General features: G+C 53.9%; 2 protein-coding genes across 5 annotated transcripts in view; one reads left to right on the forward strand and one right to left on the reverse strand.

Moving 5' to 3' along the window:
* Positions 1–23194, reverse strand: part of PAFAH2 (platelet activating factor acetylhydrolase 2) — a 59877-nt gene extending 36683 nt beyond the window's left edge. The window contains exon 1 of the mRNA XM_080654029.1: positions 23142–23194. The gene's annotated coding sequence lies outside the window, so the exon portion shown is untranslated. The remainder of the gene's footprint in view (positions 1–23141) is intronic.
* On the forward strand, positions 10912–24453 carry EXTL1 (exostosin like glycosyltransferase 1). 4 transcript variants are annotated; one of them, XM_080654027.1, is made up of 11 exons: positions 10912–11910; positions 17201–17291; positions 17584–17691; positions 18593–18712; positions 19222–19354; positions 19549–19655; positions 20703–20792; positions 21418–21504; positions 21841–22001; positions 23073–23241; positions 23396–23704. In XM_080654027.1, exons 1-11 carry the CDS (start codon positions 11141–11143, stop codon positions 23570–23572), a joined length of 2013 nt encoding a protein of 670 aa, XP_080510153.1. In that variant the 5' UTR covers positions 10912–11140; the 3' UTR covers positions 23573–23704. The 4 variants fall into 4 exon arrangements, with proteins under 4 accessions (XP_080510153.1, XP_080510151.1, XP_080510152.1 ...); XM_080654025.1 differs by having other exon boundaries at positions 23073–23904; XM_080654026.1 differs by lacking the exon at positions 21841–22001 and having other exon boundaries at positions 23396–23904.
* The last annotated feature ends 394 nt before the right edge of the window (positions 24454–24847 follow it).

The following is a 24847-nucleotide window of genomic DNA, read 5'->3' on the forward strand; positions in this document are numbered from 1 at the left end:
CATCAGTAATGTCATTCCCAGTTCGTAGGTCAGGAAACCAAGGCTCACAGAAGCCAGGTGACTTACACAAGGTCTCAGAGTTAATGACTGGCAAAGCCAGAATCAAAACCCAGCCCTGACCTGTTTGGCTCAGTGGATAGAGCGTCGGCCTACAGACTGAAAGATCCCAGGTTCAATTCCGGTCAAGGGCATGTACCTTGGTTTCAGGCACATCCCCAGTAGGAGGTGTGCAGGAGGCAGCTGATCGATGTTTCTAACTCTCTATCCCTCTCCCTTCCTCTCTGTAAAAAAATCAATAATATATATATATATTTTTTAAAAAATACACCCAGATTTACCTGTCTGCCACTGTTGTAGGTGGCAGGAACGGCGTCAGGTGTCTGACCAGTGGGGTCAGACCAAACCTGGGTTCAGCAACCTCGGTACTTGGGTTCTGGCTAGGAAAGAATTCAGAGCTAAGACCCAAATTGTAAGAGAACATTTCTTCGGTAAATCATAGAGGTAGAAGTAATTCCTGGAGGAAATGGATTTAGGAAATGAGTTATAGCGGTAAAGGAAGGGCCCTTGGAGCTTGGGAGTGAGGAAACTAATGGTAAGCTCCTGGGCAGGGGAGGGGAGGGGAAAGGAGAAGGGATAGAGCCGTGGTCGGCAAACTGCGGCTCGCGAGCCACATGCGGCTCTTTGGCCCCTTGAGTGTGGCTCTTCCACAAAATACCACGGCCTGGGCGAGTCTATTTTGAAGAAGTGGTGTTAGAAGAAGTTTAAGTTTAAAAAATTTGGCTCTCAAAAGAAATTTCAATCGTTGTACTGTTGATATTTGGCTCTGTTGACTGATGAGTTTGCCGACCACTGTATTAGGTCTTCTGGAAAACCAGATGGGCTGAGCCCCAAAATGGTGCCAGCCGCCAGGGACCAGGCAGTCAGAGGTTTGTTTTTTTGTTTTGTTTTGTTTAATGTTGTTGTTTTTTTTATTATTTCAGAGAAGAAGGGAGAGGGGGAGAGAGACAGAAACATCAATGATGAGAGAGAATCATTGATTGGCTGCCTTCTGCACGCCCCACACTGGGGATCCAGCCCACAACCCGGGCATGACCAGGAATTGAACTGTGACCTCCTGGTTCATAGATTGATGCTCAACCACTGAGCCACTCTGGCTGGTCAGGCTAGAAGCTTTAAAGGACTCTAGGTGGGCTTTTTCCGCGGGTCCTGATCCTGGGCAATTCCTGAGCGGAAAGATAATGGTCTTAGCAAACGGAATGTGGTCTAAGCAAAAGGGAATGTTGGTTATGAAATGATCTAAAGGTCAGCCCTAACCGGTTTGGCTCAGTGGATAGAGCGTCGGCCTGCAGACTGAAGGGTCCCAGGTTCGATTCCGGTCAAGGGCATGTACCTTGGTTGCGGGCACATCCCCAGTAGGGGGTGTGCAGGAGGCAGCTATCGATGTTTCTCTCTCATCGAAGTTTCTAACTCTCTATCCCTCTCCCTTTCTCTCTGTAAAAAATCAATAAAACATATAAAAATAAAAAACAGTTGCTTTAAAAAAAAAAAGAAATAATCTAAAGGTCAGTTTCCCAGGAGAAAGGGTATCAATTCAGATCTAACAGGTGTGGTGCTAGGATACAACTGAGGTATAGATGTTATCGCTAAGGAAAGGTCAGGGGGTCCAAACTGTGTGACCAGCGATATGCTAGGGGAGGAAAAGTCACCCTGGGGTAAGGTCCCACCCTACAACTGATTGTCCATTGCTAGGCACCTGGGTCTTTCCACCCTGGTGACCTGTACCTGGCCCATTGCCCTTGCTCTGCTCATGTCTGTCCAACTGCCTACTACACTACACACCTTGATGCCTGGCTGGAGGAAGAGGATAGGAATGAGAGTCTCTGAGGTTGCTCCAACATTCACCCCCACCCCACCACCCCCCCACCACCCCCCTACCCCCTCCCCTGCCGTCAGGTCTAACTTTACAACTGAGGGGACATCCCCTCCCCCAAGGCAGTCTCCAGAGCCCTAGCTGGGAGGAGTAGGGACTTTGGAGCCCAGAGGAAGGAGTCCAGGCTGAGGGGGCTTCCTACACAGGGAGGGACAGGACATCCGGCCCACCCCCACTTAGGAGGGGAAACTGGTGAGGCCATTACTCTTTCTACTTTTGGGCTTCTTCCATTCCTTCAGGAGTTTACTTGGCCTTGGCAATGGCCTGCTTCCCAGAATCTCTCATCAAAAATGATTCTTGGAGGCCGAGCCAGTTCGGGGAAGCCCAGAAGCCAAGGAAGGCCTGAATTCCCACTCTTATACTTTTTTTCCTGGCTCCCAGCCTTGTTATCATCAATCCCATCAAATGCCTGGAACAGCTCCCAGCCTGCAGAACAGGAGCTAGCCTGGCAGGCACCAAGTTCTCAGTAGGTTTGGGAAAATGAGGAAGGTGTGAGGGGAGAACCCTTACCGACAACACGGCATCAGCCCCAGCTTAAAATCCTCCTCAGACTGCTTTCAGCCTCCGTGGCGAAGGCTGCACCCTTATCAGAAGCCCAGGACGCCTTCAAGACAGCCAGTTAGAGTCACTCCTTCTCACCCGAAGTGACAGGCCGGTCCCCACACGTGAAGCACTCAGCCGTGCATTAGTTTGTGCTGCATCTTTCCTGTCTGCTTTCTGTCCGTCCTGCAAACCCGGCAGAGCTGACACTTTTTCTGAGAAATCCTTCCTGGCTAAATCCCTAATACGCACTGACATTTCCACCATCGCTTACGTAACAGTGCAGTGGAACAACTGTGTGCAGGTCCGCCTCCCCTCATGGCCATGGGCTCCTTGAGGGCACAGATGCCATCTGATTCATCTCAGCGGGCCTAGCACGGAGCCTGGAGCTAGGACTCTAGGGCAAGGCGATCCTTAAGGGCTTCCTGCCACAGAAGAACAAAGACCAGGAAAAACGTGCTGGACATCAGGAGTCAGACCATGCAAGGAACTGAAACCGTCCTCAGGACACCTGGTTGCACATCCACATTCCATCTGCATTCCAAGCTCACTGCCTCAGCCCCCAGGCCCACGGACCACAAGAACTTCCGGTCAGTGAGTGGGTGAAACTCCAGCTGCTGGTGCTGCCCTCATCCACCCAGTGTCTCCTTGGCTCGGTGCTGTGCAGCCCTCCCCTTTGGGTGTCCCATCCCCCACCCCCTTTCCTTAAATAAATTCAATTTTCCTTTATCCACCATCTGAGATGGCTACTTAGCCTGCCCCTGGACCACCATGTTAACCTTTCACCTGGCACAGGGGGTTAAAAGAATGAGGGAATGTGTAAGAGGCACCCAGAGCAGGGGTTGCAAACACAAATGCCTTCAGGGTCCAAGTCAGTCGGGTAAATTGGTGTAAGATGATAAGGGGGCAGTGAGTGATTTGCATAAAGGAGTCCAATTCGGTTAGAGAAAATGGGTGGGTGGAATTCAGCCTCTGTTCAATACAATGTAATAAAATAATAATTATTTTAGCCCAGCCTGTGTGGCTCGGTGGTTGAGCATTGATCTACTAACCAGAAAGTCAAGGTTGGATTCCTGGTCAGGGCACATGCCTGGGTTTCGGGCTTGAATCCCCAATAGGAGGGCATGCAGGAGGCAGCCAATCGATGATTCCCTCTCATCATTGATGTTTCACTCTCTCTCCCTCTCCCTTCCTCCCTCTGAAATCAATGAAAACATTTTTAAAAATAAATGAAAGAATAATTATCTTTAAACTTACTCGGCCCCAGGAGATCCGGTGTAATGATTCAGAGTGTGGATGCGAAATGAGCTGATGGGTTTGCATCCCAGCTCTCCCGCCTCTCAGCTGTGGAACATTGGTCCCATCACTTACCCTCTCTGAGCCTCAGCTTCTTATTATTGTTTCTGGAAATAATAATACCAATACCTACCTCACAGGGTTGTGGTGAGGATTCAAAGAGTGAACAATGGGAAGTATATAAGAGGGTGCCTGACACATGGAAAACACCCAGGAGCTGCCAGCTGTTATTGTTCCTGGATGGTGAGCGCTCAGAGCAGGCTTCTCTGAGAAGAAGACATGTAAACTGAGCCCTGGGTGTCAATACGGAGCCACGATACTGGGCTCTGGGAGAAGCACGTGCCTTGGAGAGGGAACAGCCAGGTCCTGAGGTCTGAGAAACAGAGAGAAGGCGGTGGGGCTGGAGGAGGCGGGGAGAGGGAAGGAGACAAGGTCTGGAGGGCAGGCAGGGGCCAGACCCTGGAGGGCCTTCTAGGCTGTGGAAAGAAGCCTGGTTTTTATTCTGTATGATGGAAACCACTGGGGAGTGTGTTTTAAAATATAGATTTTATTATTATTCAGGTATGATGGGAACAGGGACAACTGCCATTGAAAAGACAGTTCGCAATACTCGCAGGTCCTAAGGGGAGGAGTCACACCATGCTGCAGGGGGCCACATGGGGAAGCACCGGGTTGGTCAGGGGGGCAGAGAAAATAAGAGGGAACCTTGGGCCAGAGTCTTTATTGTGGTGTCCATGGTAAGAAGGGATGGGGCAGGGCAAGCAGGCTTAGGATTGGCTAGTGTGAGTAATTTCAGTGGGCTCTGAGGCATGGGGCAGTTTGGAGGTGAAACCGACAGGACCTCATGGGCCTCTGATGAGGACACTGGTTGGATTACACATGGCAACTTGAGGCCCATCTCTTCTTTCTGGGATTCGCTCCTGTGTTTCCTCCCCCAGTTACGGACTGTACTCTCTCACTCTTCGGATGTTAATGGCAGAGTAAAGGGATTCTAGGAAATGCTACTTCCGGATTAGAGGAAGGAGTGAAGTGTCCAACATAGTGCCTGGCACATAGTAGAGACTCCACAAATCGGCAGCCTTTTCTTCCACAAGGTAAAGTAGGAAGTCTGGCAGGTCTGATGTCAGACAGACCATGGCTTGGTCTACCACCAACTAGCTGGGTTACCCTCGACATGTGATTTCACCTCTCTGCATCTCCCTCCCCCAATCTGTTTTCACAAAAATATATTTGTATTGATTTTAGAGAGGGAAGGAGAGGGAGAGAGAAATAGAAACATCAATGATGAGAGAGAATCATTGATTGGCTGCCTCCTGCACGGCCCCCACTGGGAATCAAGCCCACAACCCGGCATGTGTCCTGACCAGAATCGGACCGTGACCTCCTGGTTCAAGGTCAATGCTCAATCACTGAACCACACTGCCGGCTGGGCCCTTCCCCAATCTGGAGACACAGTTAAGAGCACCTTGCCCCCTCACCTAGTAGCTCAGTTGGTTAGATTACGCAGGGGTCCTCAAACTTTTTAAACAGGGGGCCAGTTCATTGTCCCTCAGACCGTTGGAGGGCCGGACTATAGTTTAAAAAAAAACTATGAACAAATTCCTATGCACACTGCGGGCCCGGGACGAGTCGGCTGCTAAGCACACAGGCAGCAGCACCCGGCGGGCTGGATAAATGTCCTTGGCGGGCCATATGTGGCCCGCGGGCCGTAGTTTGAGGACGCCTGGATTAGAGCATCATCCTGATACACCAAGGTTGTGGGTTTGATCCTGTCAGGGGATTCAAGAAGCAACCAATGAATGCATAAATAAGTGGAACAACAAATCTCTCTCTCTCTCTCTCTCTCTCTCTCTGTCTCTCTCTCTCTCTCTCTCCCCTCTCTCTACTCCCCCAAGAAAAAAGAGCACCTAGTACTTCTGGTAGTTTTGAGGATTAAATGAGGGGCCAGGCTCCCAAGGTGGAGCCCAGACTTCAAGAGAAATGGGACTGAGCCCCCTGCACCTCCTCTCAGCTCCCACCTCTCAGCTGGGTAGCTCCTCAGAGAGCCAGCAGAAAGCTGTGTTTTCTCTGCCAAGTGGCATCTCCAGGGAGGGAGGAGGGAGAAATCAATCTTCTGCCTCTGCTTTGGAAAGCAGGCTGATAATTATCTGCCTACTCCTAAACGTTCCTCAGCTGGCCCCACTAATTAACCCCTGGGCCCCCAGGGCTGAGGTGAAGTTGTAAGCGTGTGGTTTGCTTGGGAGGGTCCGGAAACTTCGAGGAGGCTGGGCATGGCTTCTGGAGCCTTCAGAGAAGATCTAATTCAGGAGGATCTAAACGGTCAGGAGGATGGGACAGAATAACTTCAAGATCAGGGTTTGAAATTGATTCTACCTGGCCTGCTGTCCACCAGACATCTGTCTCAGCAATTCAGGCCCCAAAGGGAGGCTAGGGCTGAAACTGTTCTGCAGGTTCAGGCAGGGATGCTGTCCTGTGTGTGAGGGGCTGGACCAGCGATGCCTACTCACCTCAGACAACAGAAACGCACCCTATAGGAGGGGAGCCCAGATCTGGGCCATGTCTAGCTGTGTCTGGTTAGGAGGTTGCCTTGGGCCGTCTGTAACTATTTACATGTGAGCACACCTATCTAGCTTGCCAAGCACTTTCCCACCTGTTTTCTCATTCAGCCAGCCCCACAGAAGCAGGAATTAGCCCCTGTGATGCAGTGGCTCAAATATAGACTTTGTTTCTCACTGGCTGTGTAGCTTTGGGGCAATCACTTCACCTCTCTGAGCCTCACTCACCTCACCTGTAGAAGGGGAGAATAGTCACCATCCCGCCCCTGCAGTTTTGCTGTGAAGCTTAAATGAATTCATGGATCTCAAGAACTCAGTAGTGCCTGGTGCAGGGTCAGCAAATTTGTCAGCTCCTCCTTTGAATTCCCCATTTTACAGAGGAGGAACATGAGGCTCCAGTGAGTTACCAAATTATACTCACCTGAATGTTTTTAAAAATTATCAGACAAACGCATCATGAGCACAAGTTAAAGTTGTATTTCACTTAATCATGAGGAAACTAGCAGGATGATAAAGCTAGTTCAGAGGACTGACAGGTATGATCAATGAAGCATAGAGAACACTGGAAGATTGCTAGTCAGATTCCAGCCCCAAACGCCCTACAGTGCGTGACCTATGACCTTTGGGTTATAACCTATAATCTCCACTGGTCAGAAATCATTTGTATCACTCTTGGATATCTGTTTTCTACAAATTAGCATCTTAGTTCTCAGACCTATAAAACGTCTGGGCCTGAATCCATAGGGAGCCATGACCTTGGGGGCTTGTTTGATGATGCCCCCTGGGGACCACAGTTTGGACTTATCTGTGATCAAGAAGTGAGCTGAGACCCCGGAGGCCCCTGCACTGGTTAATTTTGCAGTGAGACACCCAGACAGCTCAGAGCTGGAGGAACAAGCAGCAGCAAAGAAGCAACAGATGGGTTCCATGGTGACTGCCTCCTAGAGCTCTAAGTGTCTTCTTTCTGAACCAAGATGGAGGAGCGGCAGGAAGAACATGGGTGCGGGGGGGGGGGGGGGGGGACCTGGTCCTGATCTAGCCCAGATGGAAGCTTAGTGTCCCTTGGACAAGACAGCTCACCTCCCTCTGGACTGAGGAGGAACAAAGGGTACCATTTGTTAGGTGCCTGCTCTGTGCCTGGCATTGTCTCATTTAATTCTCAAAAGCAAGCCTTTGAGAAAGAAGCTATTACCGGCATTTTACAGATGAGGAAGCAGAAGCACAGAGAGGTGGAGTAACTTGCACAGGAACACACAGCTCGTTAAGAGCACCTGGGCTGTGCTCTTCACCACAGCCCTATATAGTGCTCCAGGCCCCTTTCTCCTGGAAGAATAGACACATTCCTTCTGAAGATGTCATGCCCGCCCAGAAAAGGAAGGGTGGTGGGGAAGCAGAATCAGGGTGCAAAGAGGGAACACTTCCGATCAAACAGTAAAGTTAGCTTCCATTTTCTGCCTGGGCACCTTGACCAATATGATACCTGGCACCTCAGGCAGGAAGCAACTCCACGCTCAGGCAGCCCTCAGACCGCCCCCCCCCCCCCGCCCCCACCCCAGGCAGCGTGACACCACCACAGCCATGGAACAAACACGCTGAGCTCTGGGATGCCATCCAGAGCATCTCCTTATCTGCAAACCCACTTAGAGGCCTGCTTCAAACTGCCCTGCAGGAAACAAACAAGCCCTCTGCCCCCTCCCAGAAGCCTCCCTTTGTTGAACTATAGCCCAGTGCCTCCTCCTCCCCCCTTCCTCCTCCTCCTCCTCTCCCTCCTCCTCCTCACTGCTGTCCTCCTCTCTCCTGCCCTGTCCCACTCACGTCACCCCAAAGTGTTGGCTTCTGTTCCAGTGATCAGAGCCCAGGTATAGGACAGGCACTCCTGGTGGCTTTGATGGATGCCCAGAGCCCTTAGCAGAGCCCAGACATGTATTTTTAGGATGAGCCAGCTCAGTCCTGCCTGCCAGAATGCCCTGCCTTCTCTTTTTTCATCCAAGTCCCAAGGCAAGTATGTGAATGGCAGTTCAGACAAGCCCAGGAACAGCTGGCCTGAGAGCCTCCCCTGCAAGGATGAAGGTAGGAGAAGGCGTGTGTGGGTACTCAAGTGTGGGCATGGGCCTGAGCCAGCCAGGGGGCCTGGAGCTGGAGCAGGTGTCCCACCACCATCCTCTCAACAGCTGGCCTCGGCCTCCTAGCTCTCCCAACTTTGTCCATCCATCCATCCATCCATCCATCCATCCATCCACCCACCCATCCATTCTCTCATTCAACAAGCTTTGGTTGGGCATTCATTATGCTGGTACAGGGGATGAGAAGGATGAATTCCCAGCCTTAGAACCTGACTATCGATGTAAGAAATGTCCAAACCTGTAGAAAAATTTTGAGTTTATTTGAATCAAACCGATGACAATTGCCTGGAAGCAAAAATGCAACAAATTGAGAAAATGCTCCAGAGAATGGCAGTTTTGCATCTTATTCTGTACACCAGAATCAAAGGAGAAAATGTAAGGAGGGTGACATGAAGTCCATGGGAGGTAGATTAAGGGGGCAGGAGAAAGCAAAGCGGGGGCACCTCTGGGATTGGATAAAGAGTAAAAGGAAGAGACACCTAACTTCTTTTACATTGGTGGGTACAGGATAACGGATAATATTTACAGCACATGGAGATGGAATGTGGGGAACCAGAGTGACAATGAGGGGTCCGAGGTCTCTGCTCTGGTGTAGCAGTTATGCCCTGAGTGGTTTGGAAAAGGAGCTTACTCTGACATTTCAAAGGTATGTTGTCCTAGATGCAAAAAAAGCAATAGACAGGCTCACTTAAGGTAGAGATGGGCCTTTGTCAAGGAAGTTACAGGCCCAGGATGTGACTACCGCCATGACCTGCTATTAGTTAGGAACTTGAATGTTCAGACCATCCTCTGTGGTTACTTTCAGTCTCTGAGCTGGCAAGGCCCCCCCATGCAAACCTCCCCTGAGCTTGTCAGGGTTAACAGGTGGCTGCTTTTCAGTCCACATGACCTTTCCCCCAAATTGCCCCCCTTCCCTCCAAGTCTTCCCCACCTCCGTTGCTGGCATCTCCACTCTGCCTGGGGCTCAGGCCACCCCTCCCATCCCACCCATCAACAATCCTGTGATTTTGCCCTGGCTCAAAATATATCCAGAATCCGATTATGTCTCACCCCTTTCACTGTTCCCACACAGGTTTATTTGGCCCATGTTAGCCTTTGAGTTTGACAGGCTTGCTGTAGGGTGAGGAGTTAGCCCAGCAAACAGAGGGACGACATGCAGGCAGGCGCAGTAAGAGCGTGTGCAAAGGCCTCTCACTACAGAGAACCTGACCGACGCAGGGAATGTCAGTCCATCATTCAGTGACTGACCCTGTAATGCGAAGAGGCCAGATTCCCCTTTGCTGGCCATTTGGAGGACGTTTTTGGGTGTAATGATAAGAAAAAAATCTGAGATATTCGAAATTAAAATGACAGCGTCTGGGGGGTTAAAGAAACAGAACAATTGGCCTGTAAGAGCTGACTGTGGGCCAGCTCTGACCTGCTGCACCAATCTCAGAATTGGCCCTGCTTCCCCTTCTCCCCTTCCCTCTGTCTGTGGCTAATGTAATCCTTTCAGAGGGCTTATATCTACCTCCACCCTCTACTTGATGCATCAAAAAGGCTTGTAAAACTCCGGGATGACGAACATGCTGGCTACCTACCCAGCCATGCTTCTGGCGCTTTAAACTCCATGCCTTGAAGGGTTGATGTGAGAATTCAGAAACACAGGCTGTGGGAGCTTGTGGCCAACTGAGGTGTGGTCCCTGCTGGTTATTATTAGCCATCAAGGAAACTGGTTTGGAAGGGGTTAAGGGGAGACCCTGCCTCCCAGCCAGGAACGAATCAAGGCTGGCAGGGAGGAGCCAGCCTGCCACTAGGAGAGAAATCTAGACCGGCCAGATGTTGCCTGGAGAGGGGAGAGAGAAGACACACAGGAAGGGCTAGGGGCCATGGGGCAGAGCCTTGGTGCAGGGTCGCTGGCCTCTGCAAGGGGATAGCTCCAAGCCGGAGGGTGCAGGGTCAGCTTCTAGGGGTTGGAGGAGGCGGGGCGGGGCTGCCTGAGACGGAGACAGAGGTAGGGTGGGAGGGGACCAGGACCTAGAGCCCTCCTGGCTCCCCAGGCAGGGAGCACCAGCTACACCCAGGCCTTGAACTCAGCTGACCCTGATAGCCCACATGGGGCACAGGGTCTAATTTTAGCTCAGCCACAGGGCCCGGAGCCCAGGAGTGCCGGTCAACTGGCACAGGGGTGGCCAGGGCTGCTCCGGGACTGCTCAGGCGGCAGGGGCGGGTGGCGAAGGGGTGGGGGAATTGGAGAGATCAGCCCTGCACCCTGGCCAAGCTGCCTCTTGTGGGAGCCCTGACAGGTCCCCCATGGCCTGGCAGACAGTCATTCCCATTGAGGGCCAGGTCAGGGGGTTCAGCCAGAAGGGCAGAAGGACACAGCCTAGCAGTCTGGACAGAGGTTGCATCAGCCTGAATAGTGCCTGGGGGCAGGGGTCCTGCTGGGAGGGCAAAGGCTGGCTTGCTTGTCCAAAGACCAAGGAAGCAGAGTCCTGACCACAGGAACGCAAGGCCAGAAAGCTGGGCCCTTCCTGGCCTCCTGGTGCCTGGGTGGTGACTTGCTGTTTGACCCTGCGCAGGCAGCCTGCTCTTGATGAGCCTCAGTCTTCCCATCTGTACAATGAGGGCGCTGAACTAGGTTGATCCCAGCTCCAGCGGCCCACCCTCAGGCCCCTGCTCCCCCTGCTTCCCTGGCTCTGGCTGTGGGTGGCCACATGCAGTCGTGGAGAAGGAAGTCCCTTTGGCTGGCACTGCTGGCCTCCTGGCTCCTCGGCCTCCTGGGGATCTTTCCCCTTCTCCGCCTGGCAGTACCCACCGGACCTCGGGCAGGGGCCCCCCAAGGCTGGCCCCGCTGGCAGGATGCAGAGCTCCTGCAGAGTTTCTTCCAGCCTGGGGAGCTCCCAGAAGATGCCCCTCAACTTCCTCAAGCCCCCCGTGGTGGCAGCTGCGACTGGGGAGCTTGCTTTGACACCTCGAAGTGCAGGAGTGGTGGCTTCAAGGTGTTCGTGTACCCAGCGTCTGGACCCATCTCTGAGACTCAGCACAAGATCCTGGCTTCCATTGAGGGGTCCCGCTACCACACAGTCAGCCCTACCGAGGCCTGCCTCCACCTCCTCAGCCTGGACGCCCGGGCTGGAGAGTGCAGCCTGGTGCCCCCGAAATGGAATGGGGGCAAGAACCATCTGGTCCTGCGGCTCCACCCGGCCTCCTGCTCTTGGACCTTCCAGCTAGGACAGGCAATGGTAGCCGAGGCCAGCCCCACGGTGGACACCTTCCGGCCTGGCTTCGACGTGGCCCTCCCGCTTCTCCCTGAGGCCCACCCGGTTCGAGGTGGAGCTCCTGGCCAGCTGTGCCAGCACAGCCCCCACCCCGGGGGGGCGCTGCTAGCCCTGGCGGAGGAGAGGGGCGGATGGCGCATGGCAGGTACCGACTCCCCTGCCTGCCACTGGTTTGGACACTGTGAGCAGGACCATGGACCGGAGCAGTAAGTGGACCCGTCCCTTCGGGGGCTGAATGGGAGGGACCTGTAAGGGGAGCGAGCCCAGAGGACAAGGCAGAGGGCAGGACTGAGATGGGAGAACCAGCTACAGCAGGCGGCAGTCAGGTTAGACAGCAGAGAGCACTACCACCAACATGGCGATTTGCTGCAAGAGGTGTGTCCAAGGCAGGTTTTGGAGTCTCCCTTGGGGATCTTTAAAAACAAAAAACATGACTCACTCTTACTCTTTGTATCTTATTCCAATTTAATATTTTATTTGACATAACACTTCTATAGTGTGTGCTCTGTGCTAAGCACTTTCATAAATCATGACTATAATAAGATAATACTAGTTGCTATCATTGTTCGTGTACCAGCCACTGAAGCTCAGAGAGGTCAAGTAGTTTGTCTGAAGCCACCCAGCCAGAAAGAGAACAGCAGTATTTTAATTCAGAATTGCCTTCAGCATTAGAATTCTGAGTTTTAAGGAAGAGTTTATGATCAACCCCATCAAATGCCTCAGAGCCATGGAGATTAGTCACAGATGGAAGCTGCTCTTATGTCGAATTTGGGGGATTAACCTCTCCAGGAAACAGCCTTTAGTTAGAGCAAAAATGTGAACTAGGCTAGACTTACAGAAGAACTTCCTGCTAGTGAGAGTCCCAATACATATAAGGAGCACCAGAGCCTAAGGGTCATGGAGAGCTCTTAGAAACTTCTACCTGGGCTATCTGGGGTGACATACCTTAGGTGGTAGAACAATTAACCCCTAAGCACCCTAACCCCTCTGCACGCCCAGGAGGCCAGCAGTATCAAAGGCTGGCTGGGCAGGCAAGAATATTTTCATATATAATACTAGGGGCTCAGTGCATGAATTCGTGCACCTTGAAAGGAACTGTGGGCCATGAGGCTGTGGTGGGCTCAGGGGCGGGTCTCAGCCCATCTTCTGTGCCCCTGCCTGGCCCCTCCTACCGCAGCCCCCAGCCCCCTGTCTGCTGGCAGCCTCCACTCCCGCTGCTGCCACTCCCACGTGCTGATGATGCCAGCCTGCTGGGGCAGAGCAATTGGGGCCGGTACCAGCAGCAGTGCGAGCACCAGGCGGGACCGTGGCGCGTGGGAGCAAAGAATTTTCAGTCACCATCAGAGGCTCGCCCCGATGACAGCATCCAGCGACCTGCCTTGGTCTGGCGCCCCCGCCCACCTGCTCCACCATCCCACCACGGCCGACCCCCACCATGTTCTGCATGTGCCCCAGGGTGACCAGCACACATCATAGTGACCGGCTGTTTGGTTGTTCTGTAGTTCCGCTGTTTGCTCTATCTGCGTATTAGCCTTTTATTATATAGGATGAATATGTTCATTTTTATATCAATCCTGAAGTTGTCCAGGGCCCCCAAAGCGAGGATTCCCTCTCCACTTCCCAGGGCATACCTGAGTGGGAACCCAGCCCCCTGGTCTCCTTCTTTTACTCCCTCTCCCAGGCACCTCCCTGTCCTCTCCTGGAACAACAACATGGGCTATTCTGAGCTCCACTTCCCTCCCAGGAATTGTTCACCTGGCCACACCATTTTTGCCTCTGCTTGGGGCTTTTGGGGCTTCTCTCAGCCAAAGGGCACTTGTGGGACTAAATCCCTCCACCTCCTCTAGGGAGCACCTCGCCGCCAGGGGTAAGAACAGAACTTCCCCCATCAGCTCCCACGGCCTTCCTGCCAGGAGCCACCCCTGCAGTTACCTGAAAAGTCAGGATCCCCCAGGTACCTCAAGCCCAGATTTCACCTTTGGTGACAAGGTTCCTCAGTCACCATACCCCACGCACTTTTCTGATTCGGCACTTACCTACTCTTGCTTATAGAAAGTTCTCTCAGCGGACTTTAGTTGCTGCTGAATGCAATTGGTTATTGGTGAATCTGAAAGCTATTGCGGCCTCAACTTCTTTGAGAAACTGAAAGTTAGGGAACTGCGCACAGTAGGTAAGTGCTCACTAAATGTTTACTGACTGATCCAAAATTGGCCAGAACTGGCCAACGTTTTCTAATCAGCTTTCTAATCCTCTGAATAGCATTTTTGATAAGCTTATTTCCAAGGTGTGATGCCTGGCAGGCTCGGATACTGTCCTCTGAATGTCAGGAAGTACTGTCTTTGGCTTCAGCCCACCTGTAGGCAGCAGGAGTTCTAATCTCTCGGGTAGTTTGAGCCTCAGTTTCCCTGAAGTGCCAGGTAGCTCCCTACTCAAGCTGGACAGTATAGGGACAGAGTCACAGAGAGAGGCCTACAGCCATGGGGTCAGCCCCTGGAAGGCAGCCTGAATAAACAACTGCCGGCCAGAGAAAGAGGCGATTCACAGTCCCTGCCACTGCCCCACTTTCGCTCAGCTGGCAGGAGCGAGGAGGAGGGGAAGAAGTGAGTATTTGGGGAAAGCTTGCTCTTGGTGCTGTGGGTAAGTCATGCCCAACCCTCTGATGCACCCTCAAGGGAGGTATTAGTATCCCCATTTCCAGGAACAGGAAACTGAGGCTCAGAGGGGTGGAGGGAGCCAGCCCAGGGCCTTTGGTGACAAGCTCCTTGATTCACCACGGCCTCCCTCATGTTTCTGACCAGGCGCTTGGCACTGGGGTGAAACCCTGCACTCTGGCTCCAAAGCCCGTGTTTTTCCACCTTTGTTGAACAGACTCCTTTGCTCTGGAATAAGCCTCCACCCTCTGAAATTGTTACTTATTTTTATGAATAGGGAGTTCATTCACATGGCACAACATTCCAAAGGCACCAAGGGGCGTGCAGTAAAACTCCCTCCCACCCCGTCTCTGGCCACCCCGCTTTCCTTCCTGGAACCAAACACCGTTGCTTCTCGTGTCCTTTCTGAGGTGCTCTGTGTGGGTACAAGCAACATGTGTACTTGCTCTCCCTGTTTTTTTATTTACTTACAAGTTCAATGCAGGTTTTAAAGTCCCCTGGCCCATCTCTGCTGGGCACAGGGGGTGCAGTGCCCAGGGCCCATGATACTTTTGGGAGCCTGTGAAAATTTCTTTTTCTTTCTTTCTTTCTTTCTTTCTTTCTTTCTTTCTTTCTTTCTTTCTTCTTTCTTTTTCAAAATCAGGAGAAAAAAATGAACTTTTAGGTAGAAGAAAATATTTTCGTATATAATATGAATATGCTCATTTTTATATCAGCACAGTTATCAAATATAATTTTTATAAATTTTCATGGCAAAGGGGCCACAAAGGCCCAGGTGCCTAGGGCACCTGAAAGTAGTTAGAGCCACACTGACGCCAGCCTTGGGCAGAAGGTCCTGAGACCGTGACAAGCACTCACAGGGTCACAGAACCCTAAGACTTAATTGGCAATTACCACGATGACCCTTCTATCACACACACACACACACACACACACACACACACACACTCACTCACTCATCTAGCCTCTGCTTGTTTACCTCTACTGATGAGGAACTCACCACCTCCCAAGGCCACCCACTACTGGCTACTTACAACCAGCTCGTTACTAGAATTTGTGTTGAAACTCTTCAGGCATTGGATCCATCGGTCCTGGGTCTAGCCTCCATGGCACACAGGGAATTCATTCATTTAGCACCTACTGAGTGCCCACTCTCTGCCAGGCCCTCTGCTAGGTCCTGGAGATACTGAGATGAGGGAGGCACAGCCCTGTCCTCATGCAGTTCGGTCTTATAGGAGATAGGTCACTGGTTATAACACATTGTTATGCAGAGAGAAGCTGTGCAAGCTGCCTGCCTGGCTCCTGTACTTCAGAGCTATGTGACCTCTGTGGGCCTCAGTTTCCTCAACTGTAAAATGGGTTACTAACATCACATACCTACCATCTCATAGGGTTGCTGTGAGAGTGAACTGAGATAATGAATGTAAAGCACAAAGTATGTGCTCAGTAAAGGCTTCTTACCACTCCAGTGCACGCAGAGGCGGTGAGGCAGAGAGGAGGGCGCCATCTCTAGAGAGATCAGGGAAGCTTCCTAGAAGAGGTGATGTTTGAGCTTAGATATTAAGATCAAGTAGGATTCCTTGGGCTGCAAGGCAGTGGAGGGGTGCTCCAGGCTGAGGGAGAAGGACATGCAAAGAGGGAACTGCTGAGGCTAATGAGGATTGAGGGGTGTAGTTCATTCAGCAGGCTCTTTGTTTCTGGGTTCTCTGAAGCCTTAACCTCAGACACTTTCAATCCCTGAAGGCTTCACTGGGGGGTGGGGGGTGGCTCTAGCTGTCTGGTGCTGCCCCTTTTAATGAGGTGGAGGGTGTTTTGTTGTTTAACTTGTGGCTTCTTCCAGGGAAAGCCTGGTGGACACCGTAGCACTGGAGGAAGAGGGCTGGGGTCTCTGGGAGATCCCTAGCAGCAGCTCTGAGTAGTTCAAACCACCAGGGCCCAGAGTTAGCACCTTGATTCTAGTTCCAGCTCTGCCCGACTCTCACTGAGACCCTGAGCTCCTCTGAGACTGAGACTCAGTCTCCCCATTTGTTCAGTGAGAGTTGGTCAGGAGACTGAAGACTCCCAGGACTGCTTCTTGAAGGTTCAGACTCAGGACCAGATAGGCTGGAGCTGAGGATCCTGGGACCCCCTGGGCCCTATCCATCCGTCCTACTCTGAGCAGGCCTGTGCACCCGAGTCCGGCCTGCCCACCGGCCCTTCCCTCCCAGCAGCTAGGTCTTGGGCACTTCTCTGGGTGGGCAGTGGCCGCCCCCTGCCCCACAGGCACACACAGCCTGAGTGTGGCCCTGGAGCTGGGGGAGGAGGTGGGAGGAACAGAGGCAGCCTGTCCTCTGGGTGAGGGGGCCTCTGGCAGCAGCTTCCCGTGTGGTTCCAGGCTGGGGGCCCAGCCCACCTTGTGACAAAGGAGCCTTTCATGGGCCTGGCTCTCAGGAGGGGTTGTGGGGGGAATGGAAGCCACTCAGGTGAGGGCTGCCTGAGAGTCTGCGTGTGGCAGAGCCGTGGGAGGGCTAACACATGTATGTCCAGCTCAGACTGGGCCTTGGAAAGTCAGGTCCCACTGCCTCCCTTTTGCAAATGAGGAAACTGAGGTCCAGAGAAGGGAAGTGAGGGGACTAAGACCAGCAAGGGCAGAGGTGGAGCTAGAACCCTGGGCTTTAGGTGTGGGTGAGGGGCGAGTGTGCCCCTGGCGCTTGTGTATCCTGTGTCGCTGAGTGTTTGTTAGCATATGAGGGCACAATGGTGTGTTTGTACAAGTGAGTTTGGGAGTGTTGGTGTGGGGCTGGGTGTCATGGAGGGAGCCAGGTGGGGGAAGGGCAGTTGTCTCAGGCCTCCTGTGCCTCCTTAGGACCCACCCTGGGGCAGCGCTGCCCAACGCCACCTTCTGCCTCATCCCAGGCCGCCATCCTGATGCCTTGCGCTTCCTCCAAGCCTTGCAGGTACAACCCCAACTTGAGCATTCCCCATCCCTGTCCCCCAACACTCCTGAGCTGCCAGGTTCTCTGGGCCCCAGGCCAGTGGTAGGAGAGGTGAGCTGCTCTTTGCTCTGGGACTCAGGTGTACCTGTGTCCATAGTCGTCTCACCCTCTGCACAACACCCACACTCCCCCAAAACACGTTTCTCCTCTTTGCTTCTTGCCCCCAATAGCAGCAGCTGCTGACTTGGAAATGGGAGGTGGGTGAGAGTGTGCAGGGTGGGGCTGGGCCCGCCAGTGACACCCTGCCCCCTAGGCTGGCTGCATCCCTGTGCTTCTCAGTCCTCGCTGGGAGCTGCCCTTCTCGGAGGTCATCGATTGGACCAAGGCGGCCATTGTAGCAGACGAGAGGCTCCCACTGCAGGTAGCTGAGGGCCCTGCCCATGGGGTGGGGACTGGACCCAGGACATGGGAGGGACCCCAGGATCCCAGCCCCCAGACTAGCCTCAGTCCTCCTCTAGTGTAGTATACTGATGATCCCTCTCACCATCCCCCCTCCCCAAACCAAGCCTCTGGGATTCCATAGCATCAGAAGGAGGCAGACTTTTGAGGGTTCTGAGAGCATGTCCTGAGCCTCTTTCAGCCTCAGTTTCCCCATATGTACAATGGGATAAGTTAGACCAGTTGATTTCTATGGGCTCAGCCCCACTGGTCCATGACTACTTAAATATCCAATTTAAGGGAAGACCACCTGCATGCATACACACACACACACGCGCACACACACACACACACACACACACATCAGCATTGGAGTGCCTCCATGTGGCTTTGGGTGGCAAAGGAAAAGACACAGTGACTTTTCCATCTGATGAAACTAATTTTGCCCGGCTCTGAAAAACATGTGTGAGCCTTGAATCTGCTGAGAAGTGAGAATGGTGTAGAGAGTTAATAACATCTACTTTTCATTGAGCCTCTACATTGTGCTGAGCACTTAATATGTGCTGATTTAATCCTCACAACCACCCTATGAGGCAGGTACCATGATTCTCCCCACTTTATAGATGAGGAAATAGACTCAGAGAGGTTAAGTAACTTGTCCACCGTCAGTTACTAAATGGCATTTACACTCAGCTCTCTGTGACCCGTGAACTGCGTATGCTGTCACCTGGGACTTGACCACGGGTGGCTGTGGCTAACTGGAGACCCGCGGAGAGAGGGCTTCTGGTTCCCAGACCTCCACCCCAGGTTGTCCCCACCCGAGGGTCAGTCAGGGCTGGCTGACAAGGCCGCATGCCTGCTCCTTTGCTCCTTCTGTGGCCCAGGTCCTGGCTGCCCTCCAGGAGATGCCCCCCACGCGGGTCCTCGCCCTGCGTCAGCAGACCCAGTTTCTGTGGGACACCTACTTCTCCTCAGTGGAGAAGGTCATCCGTACCACTCTTGAGGTAAGGGGGACTCCCCTGGTAGGGGCTCCTGCCTCGCCCCTCTCCCGGCATCTCCTCAGCCTTGTCTGGGCTTCCCCCTTAAAGACACTCCTGGGATGAAGCTGAGACTGGAGCTCTTGGATACGTTCCTTCCCCAGTGTTGGCCTCAGTTTTCCCATCTGTACAGAGACAGCTGTGGCATGTACCAACTCCAACTGATAGGTCCTGGCTGCTGGGTGCTGTGTTGGGAGGGGTTCTGGGGCTGGAAAGAATGTCATGAGCTGTTAGTGATGTCAGTCATGAGTGAGGAAGGAGAGGGGGGCAAGCTCGCCAACATCTGCCAACTGTGGACACCATCCCCGAGTGCCCCCTACTCCAGACTTCCGCATCTGAACCCTTCTGTCCCCAGGGATCAGGTGATGCAACTGCCACCCCCACCCTCAGTCTTAAGGGGGAGGAGAGGGAAAGCCAGGTCCTCACTTCCTCAGACCCCGCCCACTCCCTCTGCAGAGCCTGCGTTCATTTTGCAGATTATTCAGGACCGGATCCTTGGAGTATCTGCTCACCCATCGCTATTGTGGAACAGCCCCCCAGGGGCACTCCTGGCCCAGTCCACGTTTTCCACGAGTCCCTTGGACTTCCCCTTCTATTACCTTCAGCAGGGTATGTCCTGGGGATGGGACAACCTGAAGTCCCCTCATCAGCTCCCCCCAAGTTCCTCCCAGTCTCAACCACAGAGCCCCACCAAGGCCCTCCCCAAGTCCCCAGCATCTCCTGGCTCCCAGGGTCCCCAACCCAGGTCACTCTCCAGGGCATTCTGTCCCCTCCCACCCTAATAGCCTGTATCCTTCCCCCAGGCTCTCGCCCTGCAGGCAGGTTCAGCGCCCTCATCTGGGTGGGGGCCACAGGCCAGCCCCCCCTGAAGCTCATCCAGGCAGTGGCAGGCTCCCAGCACTGTGCCCAGGTCTGCCCCCTTGCCAGCTGGGGTCCTGGGATCCAGGGTGGCGGAAAAGGGAAGAGCCCTTGAGGATACCTAGACCCCAAAGATAACCACCATTTGGGGGAGAGGAAGCACGGGGAGGACTTTCAAGTGCCTTTTCTGCCTTTTTCTGTAAGTCCCAAGTTTCTATTTTTTTAAAAATGTTTTTATTGATTTTTAGAGAGAGAGGAAGGGAGGGAGAGACAGAAATATCAATGATGAGAGAGAATTATCAATCAATGGACTGCCTCCTGCACCCCCCATCCCCCTTACTGGGGATTGAGCTCACAACCCGGGCATGCACCCTGACAGGGAATTGAACTGGTGACCTTTTGGTTCATGGGTTGATGCTCAACCACTGAGCCGCACCGCAGGCAAGTCCCAGGTCTCTTACACTTTCCCCCCACCCTCTTTTCTACCTCCCCATGGAAATTGATGACTTTATCTGGAAAGAGGTGCCTCTTGAGGCATGGACCTGTGTCCACTCAGTTATTCACCCAGCAGTCCCTTTCTGAGCACCAGGCCCTGGGCTTGACGCTGAGGATACAGAGAAAAAGCAGGAAAGGGTTCTGCCCCGCGGTTGATTCGCTTAGCATTTCCTAGTACACAGACTGTCAAATGTCCCTTCCAGAGAAGCAGATAAACTCCCTAGAGTCCTTGCAGAGCAGGGAAGCAGTGACCTCAGCCAGGGCACAGATGGAATGGCAGCAAAGACGCAACATCTGGGCTGGGAATGATAATGGAGCAGGAGAATGAAAATCTTCGAGAAGATGGGGGTGGGACATGGGGTCAGGACCCCGGCTAGGGGCTACCACCACCTGGGTTCTAATAGCTACCTTCATGTCACTGGAATTCCTGTCCTCCAGAAGTCCAGAGGCAAGAACAGGGCAGTAATGAAAAGACCTTGGCTCCAACTAAGCTCTTCCCAAACTCACCTATACAGCTGCTCACCCATATGTCTTCCACCCTGAGAAAGATGGCTCCTGGGACCTTACTGTCCCAGACTTCAGTAACACCCCCCTTTCCTCCTAGATCTTGGTTCTCTGGAGCAATGACAAGCCACCCCCACCCAGTTGGCCTGAGACAGCAGTGCCCTTGATAGTCATCGAGGGGCCCAGGAAGGTAAAGGATGGGGAGGGGCATGGAAGAGGTGGGCTCACTCTGGAAAGCTGGGAACTGGGGAAGGCATTTACTTGGGCCTAAGCCAAAGCTGGACCTCCTGTTGGGCCTGAAGAAATCAGACAGGAGGTTTTGGCTACAGACCTAACAGGCATGATTCTCTTCCATCCCTGGCCCTTGTGAATTGTGCTTCCAGAGAACTGGGGTTTTATGAGTTGGGGGTATGTTGGATGTTTCAGATGGAGGGACAGAGGAGAAGCCTGAGATCCTGAGGAAACAGCCGGGTGGCAGCACATGGGCCGGGGGTGGGGGTGTGGGGGTGGTCTTCTGCGAACCTGGGATGGTATGAGACCTGCTTGCCGTGTGGTTCTGGGAAGTCCCTTCATCTCTGGACCTGTTTCTTTCAAACAAAGGATGCCTGACAACCCCCTCTAGAGTTGCGATCAGCATCCAGTGAGACAAGGGAGGAATCCGGAGATGTCCAAACTGAAAGGGCCCCTAGGCACCAACTGTCCCCAAAGAGGAAACTGAACTCCAGAGGGGTGAAAGGAGTCTCGGGTCCGAGTGCTGCGCAGGCTTGCTGTTTTCACTGCCTGTCCTTCACACCACACCCGCCCCTCCCCTGCAGGCCAGTGACCGCTTCTTCCCGTACAGTGCCATCAGCACCGATGCCATCCTCAGCCTTGATGCCCACAGCAGTCTTTCCACCAGTGAGGTGAGGACTGAGCCCCAGAGGAGCCCAGGGTGGGTGGGGACTGAGCCAGAGGGCCCTGGTGGCTCCTCGGATTCCCTGAGCAGAGAGGGCCAGATGTCAAGAGGTCCACCTTTTGCCTTTGAAACCACCCCAGCAAGCCACTCAGCCTCCACCTTTGGAATCGAATAGCTTTCTAATGACTCTTTCAAAAACATTATTTTCAGCTCCCAGCTGAAAAAGTTCCCCTACGCATCTCCTCCCCCCGCCGCCGCCCCCCCCCCACCCCGTCAGCCAGGCTGGCTTTGCCTCCATATCTCTGGATGTTCCTCCTCACACCTCACTTACATATCTCCCCAGGTGGACTTTGCTTTCATGGTGTGGCAGAGCTTCCCAGAACGGATGGTGGGCTTTCTGACATGGAGCCACTTCTGGGATGAGGCCCAGGGGGGCTGGTGCTATACTGCTGAGAGGGTCAACGAATTCTCCATGGTCCTCACCTCAGCAGCCTTCTACCATAGGTACAGGTGGTAGCCCTGGCACCGGAATAGAGGCTCCTTAAACCAGGAGCAGGGGGGCATGGAGCAAACACAGCAGTCAGCCTAGAGCCCAGAGATCCAGGTTCAAGGCCCAGATCTGCCATGTCCCAGCTGTGTGATGGGAGAGTCTCCTCACATCTCTCTCTTTTTTAAAAATACATTTTTATTGATCTCAGAGAGGAAGGGAGAGGGAGAGAGAGATAGAAACATCAATGATGAGAGAGCATCATTGATCGCCTGCCTCCTGCACGCCCCCCACTGGGGATCAAGTTCGCAACCCAGGCATGTGCCCTCGACTGGAATCAAACCCAGGACCCTTCAGTCCGCAAGCCAATGCTCTATCCACTGAGCCAAACCGGCCAGGGTCTCCTCACTTCTCTTGAGGTTCGGCTTCCTCATCTCTATAATGTATTCACCTCACAGGGCTGCTGTGATAATCAAATGATAAAAAGAAATTTTAATGAATTTTTTAAAAAGTGTGTGTGATGAGCTGGGGAACTGCACTAGCACCCCAGTATGGGGCAGGGACTGAATTCTGAAGAGCTTCTTTAGAGGAGTTCCTTACACATGGTTAAACCAAATATGGAACGTCTTGCAGGGCATTCTCAGTAAGTGAAGAATACTCCTAATGTCTGTAGGGGCCGGTAGGTCCGTGGGGCCGCCTCAGCCTAGTTAATCCACATCCTTCCAGAAGCTGGCTCTGGGCTGCCATGTTTGATGGCCTTGGAATTAGCTGATCCTCCCTCCCCCACCTCCCCACCCCCGATTTGGCTGAGTTCATTCCTGGGGCGGGGGCCCAGGGAGCTGGGAGGGAGGGGGCAGGAACTACATACACTATTGGCTGCAGACCAGCCCCAGAGCACCGAACAGGGGAGAGCGGTCGGTACTTGGGGCGGGAGCCCTCTGAAGTGGCCAGGGCTCAGAGAAGGGAGAGGGGTTTTAGCCAGAGGCTTGGAGATTGGGGTCAAAGGGAGAGTGAGGTCAGGACTGGGAAAACAGAATTGGGGCGGTGGACTCAGCTACAGCCTCTCCCTGTCTTCCCCCCTCGCCCAGGTATTACCACACCCTCTTCACCCACTCCCTGCCCAAGGCTCTGAGAAGCCTGGCAGATGCCGCACCCACCTGCGTGGACGTCCTGATGAACTTCCTGGTAGCAGCAGCCACCAAGCTGCCCCCTATCAAGGTGCCCTATGGGAAGCGGCACGAGGAAGCCAGACCACCGGTGAGGATGGAGGGGGGCTGGTCCGCACTGGGAGGAGACTGGAGGGAGGTTCCCTCTCAGCGGCCAACACCAATTCTTTCTGCTGCAGGGTACGGGGGAGAGGTTGGTTCCGGAAGGACAGAAAACTCCGACGCATTTCTCCTCCCCATCTTAGGTGCCTGGGGGCCTCGGGCCTGCGCCGCAGCCCGCAGCCCCGGACTGCATCAACCAGATGGCGGCGGAGTTCGGCCACATGCCCCTGGTGTCCTCTCGCCTCCGTCTGGACCCAGTGCTCTTCAAGGACCCGGTGTCCGTGCTGCGCAAGAAGTACCGGAGCCTGGAGAAGCCCTAAGGAGGACCCACGGGACCCCTTCCTTACTACCCGGAGCGCGGAGTCCGCTCCGAGGGGGAGGCTCAGCTCAGGTGTCCCCTCCCTTGAGACATCCAGGGACCCAATCAGGGCGCCCAGTGGCCAATACGTCATACCCCGATTGGCCTATCACAGGTCCGGGGGCGGGACCTCGCCCCACCCTCCAGCCCGGCAGCCAGCTTCTGTTTCCAGGTGCAAGGCGTCGTCCTGTTTTTGTCCTTTGCCCCCGCAGACTCTTCTGCTGAGCTCACGTCTTGTCTTTCAAATCCTCGCCTCCCCCAGGGTTTGCCCGACCCCCATCCCCTCTCCGGATTGGTTGGTCTCCTCTGCGCTTTCACAGCCCGGTGTTCCCGCAGTCCCGGCACTGTTCGTGCTACCTTGCCGCGTACACCGCCAGTCCCTGGACGTCTGGACGCCCCGGTCGTGTCCTCCTCTCTCTGGCCTTGCAGGTAGCGCTACGAATATTTGACGAAAAGATAATTGGAAGAGACATCAATTACGTGCCTGCCCTGTTAGGACGGTGATGGGAGTGTGGACAGGATGTGCCGAGTGAGAAGACAAAACTCCGTCCCCATCCCTGTGGTTCCTAGTTCGGCGGGAAGGCAGCTATCCGCAGACGCCGGGGTTGCCAGGCGCAATCCTCGCGTCCCAGCGATGGAGCAAAGAGGCGCTGAGAAGCCAGTTTCTGGGCTTCTTTCCCGACCGGGCGGAGCGAATGGGGAGGGGAAGAAAGGGATGAGAACGCAGGCGATCCGCCCCGGCCGGGCCCGGGACCCTCGGCTCGAGCTCGGTCGTCGCCCTGCATTACCAGTCAGGACCACTAGAGGTCAGCGCCGCTCTGCGCTCTCTCCTCCGGGAAAGGGAATGTAGTTCTCAACACCCGTCTGGTCTGAGAGCGAGCCTGGGCTAGGAGGCTTGGTGGTGTGCAGCCTGAAGTCTGCAAACTCAGGGCGGGGGGGTGGGACTAGCTGAAAGAGTAGGCCTACGCTTTGGCCCACACACTTAGGACTAAGCAGGGCCATCTCTAGGTGGGCTAGGTGGGAGCAGAAACTGGAGTGCCTGTAGGTGAAAGTGCAGCGGGGGAGGGGACGCTGAGTTCTCCTGGGTTCATCCACCTGGAACAGGAATTACCGCTTCCGAAATACAGTGCCTGTCCGTGCCCCCTCAAGCTAAGGCTATAAATACTCCTACAGCAGCTGCACGAGGGAGGAGCCTGGGAGGGGGACGGCTCTAGAGGGGTGGGAGCAAATGGGTCCA

The sequence above is a fragment of the Plecotus auritus genome, assembly GCF_963455305.1.
Source record: "Plecotus auritus genome assembly, chromosome: 2".
Taxonomy (NCBI): Eukaryota; Metazoa; Chordata; class Mammalia; order Chiroptera; family Vespertilionidae; genus Plecotus; species Plecotus auritus.